This window comes from Aethalodelphis obliquidens, unplaced genomic scaffold (genome assembly GCF_003676395.1).
Source record: "Aethalodelphis obliquidens isolate GAN/ISIS:26980383/991018 unplaced genomic scaffold, ASM367639v1 scaffold4, whole genome shotgun sequence".
In the NCBI taxonomy this organism is placed as follows: Eukaryota; Metazoa; Chordata; class Mammalia; order Artiodactyla; family Delphinidae; genus Aethalodelphis; species Aethalodelphis obliquidens.
This window is the reverse complement of record NW_020837948.1, coordinates 5,666,771-5,672,770: the sequence shown is the minus strand read 5'-3', so window position 1 is coordinate 5,672,770 and position 6,000 is coordinate 5,666,771. Positions and strand designations below refer to the sequence as shown.

General features: G+C 36.9%; 1 protein-coding gene across 3 annotated transcripts in view; it reads left to right on the top strand.

Annotated features, from left to right (window-relative positions):
- The window catches only part of SEC24A (SEC24 homolog A, COPII component), a 63,200-nt gene that overhangs the window by 51,150 nt on the left and 6,050 nt on the right, over nt 1-6,000 (top strand). For all 3 annotated transcript variants that reach the window (XM_027097254.1, XM_027097265.1, XM_027097243.1), the window contains 2 exons: nt 418-593; nt 4,233-4,370. In XM_027097254.1, the coding sequence (XP_026953055.1) occupies nt 418-593; nt 4,233-4,370 (314 nt within the window). The remainder of the gene's footprint in view (nt 1-417; nt 594-4,232; nt 4,371-6,000) is intronic.

Below are 6,000 nucleotides of genomic sequence, written 5' to 3'. Positions count from 1 at the left end.
CAAAAAAAAAAAAAAAAAAAAAAAAAAAATTCTCTGTGTTAAGAAAGCATGTGTGTTTGATTGCAGAGTTTTTTCTTTGTCAATGATACATAAAATGAAATGGTGGGTTACAATTAATAACACCTTAGATTTGGCGAAATACAGTTTTCCCATTTTACAGGTAAGGATACTGAGGCTCATGAAAGTTAAATTACTTGCCAAATATTCATACTGCTAGGAAATAGCAGAACAAGATTTCAACACATGTTGGTTTGATTTTCCAAAGTATGTGCTTTTAACTGCTCTGTTTGGTTCCTTGTGTATGTAATAACTTGAGAGAGAATTTGTATAATTTTAAAAAAACTTTTCTTTCCTTAACAGTGGGGTAGCTAAACTTCTATCTTTTTTCTCTTTTGTCCCTACCTCAACCTCTGTTAGCTGTTGACAGGTCTGTGACTGCCAGTCTGAGTGATGCTCGGGACGCCCTAGTGAATGCTGTCATAGACTCTCTTTCAGCTTATCGTTCTTCAGTCCTAAGTAACCAGCAGCATGGACTTATGGTTCCTTTTTCTTTGCGGCTTTTCCCACTGTTTGTGTTGGCTCTCCTTAAACAGGTAAAAGAATCAGAATCAGAAACAAACACAGTGAAAATGTCAACAGCCAAAGTTTTTGTCCTGTGAACCACTGAACATTGTATATATAACTTTACATCAGTTAAGTTTTCTGAGGACAGGGACCTTAACTCCTATTGTATCTTAAAGGATTTGTAACCAAAAAAATTTACAAAATACTGATTTAAAGTATGTGCCTTCTTTGTAAGGGATGCTCACTGATGAAGTATTCACTGATGTTATCGAAGATGCAAATGATCAGTTTTCCAGTTTTTCAAAACAGGAACTGTATATTTTACTGCTAGAGCAACAAGTCACACACGAGACTCTTCTTATGATGCTTTCCTGCTCCCTACAATATTTCAGCCATATTTCATTTCTTTTTTTTTGTAATGCAATTACTATTTATTTATTTAGGCTGCGTTGGGTCTTCATTGCTGTGCACGGGCTTTCTCTGGTTGCAGCGAGCGGGGGCTACTCTTCATTGCGGTGCACAGGCTTCTCATTGCAGTGGCTTCTCTTGTTGAGCACAGGCTCTAGGCGCACGGGCTCAGTAGTTGTGGTGCATGGGCTCAGTAGTTGTGGCACATAGGCTTAGTTGCTCTGCAGCATGTGGGATCTTCCTGGACCAGGGCTCGAACCTGTGTCCCCTGCATTGGCTGGCAGATTCTTTAACCACTGCGCCACCAGGGAAGTCCCACATTTCATTTCTTAATCTTAGAAATGCCTTCTCATACATGTGTACCTATTCCCATGATGTGCGTTATGCTTTCCTGTCCTTGTCTTTGAGCTCAAATGTTGTCCCTCTGGCAGTTGCCTTTCCATCTGTGACCCGGTAGCTCTTTGTGCATATATTTATTTATAGAGGACATTTAAAAACATATTTATTATTTTATTTTTTATATTATTATTTACTTGTCTCCCCTGCCTACCTTTTGCCCATATCCCTGGCTCCTGAAAAAAGAAAAAAGGGAAACTCTAGCCTGGTGGAGGAGGCTTATTTTTCCAATGACCAAAATATAATGTCCTTAGAAAACAAACGTGGTTACCAAAGGGGATAGCGGGGATTGCGGGGGAGATAAATTAGGAGTTTGGGACTAACGTACACACTACTATATATAAGATAGGTAAATAACAAGGACCTACTGTATAGCACAGGGAACTATACTTAATATCTTATAATAACCTATACTGGGCTTCCCTGGTGGCGCAGTGGTTAAGAATCTGCCTGCCAATGCAGGGGACATGGGTTCCAGCCCTGGTTCAGGAAGATCCCACATGCCGCGGAGCAACTAAGCCTGTGGGCCACAACTACTGAGCCTGTGCTCTAGAGCCCGCGAACCACAACTACTGAGCCTGCGTGCCACAACTACTGAAGCCTGCGCCTAGAGCCCGTTCTCCACAACAAGAGAAGCCACCGCAATGAGAAGCCCGTGCACCACAACGAAGAGTAGCCCCCACTCGCCGCAACTAGAGAAAGCCTGTGCACAGCAATGAAGACCCAATGCAGCCAAAAATAAATAAATAAAATAAATATATATATTAAAAAAGTAACCTATACTGGAAAAGAATCTGAAAAAGAGGAAACTGAATCACTTTGCTGCACACTTGAAACTAACACATTGTAAATTAACTATACTTCAGTTAATAAAAAATGTCTAAACTTGTAGACTTGGTATAACTTTCCCTTATAAAATTTTATTAAAAAGTTCATGTTAACAGATTACCTGGGGAACCATCCCAGATTCCAGGATGAATTAAGGACTGCTCTTGTCAATTTGTATACTTTCTGAACTCCAGCATTGGCCTGTCAGGTGTATGTTGTCTCTTCCAGGCAAGAAGGGCAACCTGTTACACATTGATAGAAATAGCTTTTGAATCTACTTCTAGTTTCTTTAACTCAAATTATGTATTTCCACTTCTGAAAATAATGTAAATACACAGAGGTTACATAAATACTTAAATTTTAACATTTAAGAATCTGAGCTCTTCCCTCTTCAGGTCTTTCATTAAATGCTGTCCTTCACTGAGGCCTGCCTTCTGTCATCTCCCCATTTAATATGCACTACTCTCATCCCATCCCACCCTGATATTCTTTATCTCTCTTTCTTCCTTTGTTTTTCTCCATAGCACTTAACACTGAAATACCACATATTTTGCTTGTTTATTATTTACTTCTCCCTTACTAGGATTTTTGTCCACAAGGACAAGGATTTTTAACTTGTTTGTCTTCCACTTTGTCCCTGCATCTAGAGCAGTTCTTAGTACATAGTAGGCAGTCACTAGATATTTTTTGAATGAATAAATGGAACTTCTTTCATTTCCCATAGTACTCTTTCTTTAAGAACGTTTTCTCTTCTTGCTTATTTATAGTCAGTGCATTTGGGTTTTTTATTTGTTTTTTTAAAAATAATAATTTATTTATTTGGCTGCACTGGGTCTTCATTGCGGCATGCAAGATCTTCATTGCGGCATGCGGGATCTTTAGTTGTGGAATGCAGGATCTAGTTCCCTGACCAGGGATTGAACCCAGGCCCCCTGCGTAAGGAGCACAGAGTCTTAGCCACTGGACCACCAGGGAAGTCCCAGTGCATTTGTTTTAAGGCATACTTTCATTGCTGTTCTCTCTCCCTCTTTCTGTTCTTTTCCATCAATAGAAATGGCTAAAACCTTACCTCAGAACTTCATTATTCTTCATGGAGCTAATATTCCAGTTGAAACTCACAATTACTTATTATCTGTATGCTGCCAAGCAGTTGTCTTCAAATTATTAATTTTCCATATTGATTTGTGAGCTTTGTTACATTATTTAATTTCTCTGTGGGAGAAACAAGGATAGTTAACCACCATTAATCATCACCCAGCTTTTACAGAAACTTAGATCTTTGGTCCTTCATATTTCATATATGTCTTTATTTTGTCATCTGCAATATAACTTTACCCTCCTTGCAATGTTATTTAGTTTTTTACATCACTATTGCTATACGGTAGATAGAGTGTTTAGATCGATTTCATTGATTAGGAAACAAATGCCGGAGCGATTAAATGACTTTGCCATGGTCAGATAATTAATTTGTCAAGACTTTCAGGTGAGGATATAGCCACGATTTAATAGATGTGTGTGACTTATTAAGGTATATATATATATATGTGTGTATATATATATATGTGTGTATATATATATATATATATATGTTTGTTTTTTTTGTCTGCGTTGAGTCTTCATTTCTGCAAGTGGGCTTTCTCTAGTTGTGGTGAGCAGGGGCTACTCTTCTTTGCGGTGCAGGTGCTTCTCATGCGGTGGCTTCTCGTTGTGGAGCACAGGCTCTAGGTGCACGGGCTTCAGTAGTTGTGGCTTGCGGGCTGTAGAGTGCAGGCTCAGTAGCTGTGGGCTTAGTTGCTCTGCGGCATGTGGGATCTTCCTGGACTAGGGATTGAACCCACGTCCCCTGCATTCGCAGGTGGATTCTTAACCACTGTGCCACCAGTGAAGTCCCAAGATATATTTTTGAAAGAATAATTAACGGTAAATTTGTTAATTCTGTCTGAAGATATTCTTTTAACAACTGATATTTGCAAAATGTATATGTATTTGTTAAATACCTTTTCTTTTTTTTAATGGGGGTGTATTTTTTTTTATAGAAATCATTTCAGACTGGGACAAATGCATGTCTAGATGAACGCATTTTTGCTATGTGTCAAGTGAAAAATCAGCCTTTGGTTTACCTTATGCTCACAACTCATCCCAGTTTGTATAGAGTTGACAATCTTTCAGATGAGGTAAGATTGATTCATTTTTTAGTTGCTTTTACTTGAAGGTTTATAAGCCTAATTATATTGAATCCACTGCAGAAATGAAGAAAGGTGTTTTCTTTTTTAAAGTTTTTTATTTTATTCCTGTATAAAGAAAGTTTGGTTTTGGAAAGCTCCTGAATATAGTACCTTTATTTATTAAAATAATAAACTTTACTGTTTATTTAAGACAAATCTTTAGAGCAGATCTAAGTAAATGAAGAGATTGTCAGATTGACCAGAGCAACCTATGATTTATTTATTTAAGCAAATTGATCTGAAAGGAGTATCTCTAGAGTAAAATTACACTTAATTTAAATACCTCAAGTCAATGTTTAGTGTAATGGTGTCCCTGAATTAAAGAGAAAATATTTATCTGGTAAGTTGTAACATTATTTTCCCTTGATAGGAAATTAACCTGAGTTGAAGCTACAAGCATGAAAATGTTAAATCATAACCTTTCTTCCTACATTGTGATCAAATTAGGATATATATGTTGGAAGTAATATTTTGGTTAAAACCTTTTCGGAGTTTAAAGATTTTGGGGTACCTTCCATAATAAAGAAGAAATTACGTGTGAAATTTGAGGTAACTTTTTAGCAAATGAAAACTGTTGATGACATTATTAGTTTGTATTACAAAAATAATAACTCAAGATTAATCCTGTGTTTGACAAGTTCAAGTAACTGGACCTGTCTTTTTCTCACATTAAAAAAAAGCAAATTAACATAAATACAAATGCAATATATTAGATGCGTATAATACAGAAACCACTAGAAAGAAGAAAAATAAATCACTCATATACATTCAAAGACAAGCACTACTAGGACTTTCGGTGGTGTATTTATCAGGACTCTCTTTTCTGCAAGCAAGCTTAGGAAGGAAAGGGGACTGATGTGGCACTCAAACACAAACCACATGAAAGGCTAGGGTATAACTAAACTCAGGTCTAGCTCAGATTCATAGACTCTCTTGCATTGCCTCATTGTTTCAGATTGGCCTTTTCTACCAGACTAGAAAACAGAGCCACTGATAGCTTCCCATCTTTATCACCAGAGAAGGACAAGGCTCTCTTTTCTTAGTTCACATTAATTTCTGAATGGCTGTATTTAAGTTATAGTCTCTTTAGCTGCCCACACACCCTAAGGCCAGAGGTCTTAAGGTGCTGTGATTAATAGTTCCTGGTAGAGCTAAAGCCTTATCAAGGTAGTACCCCTTGACAGGTCAGTATTTTATTTACTTTCTCCTTTAGATAAGGTTAATTAAGTACCAAGTTTTAGTACTTAAATCAACTTTTTGTCAAAAATGAATAGTTATAAATATTTAAAGGTGTGTGTGTGTGTGTGTGTGTGTGTGTGTGTGTGTGTGTGTTTTAAGATGGCAGTACTATACTCAATTATAAATGAAAACCTTCCATTTCTGGCCTTAATAAATATTAAATTGGAGAAAAACTCATTTGCATTAGACTTACTCTTCCCTCAGGATGTGTACATTGATCTAAGCCACGCAATCATCTGTTATTATTAACTAAATTCCAGACTTTATTTGGATCTTACTAATGTCATTTATCCATTCAGGATACATGATATTGATTGCATTTATTGTATTAGTTTTTAAA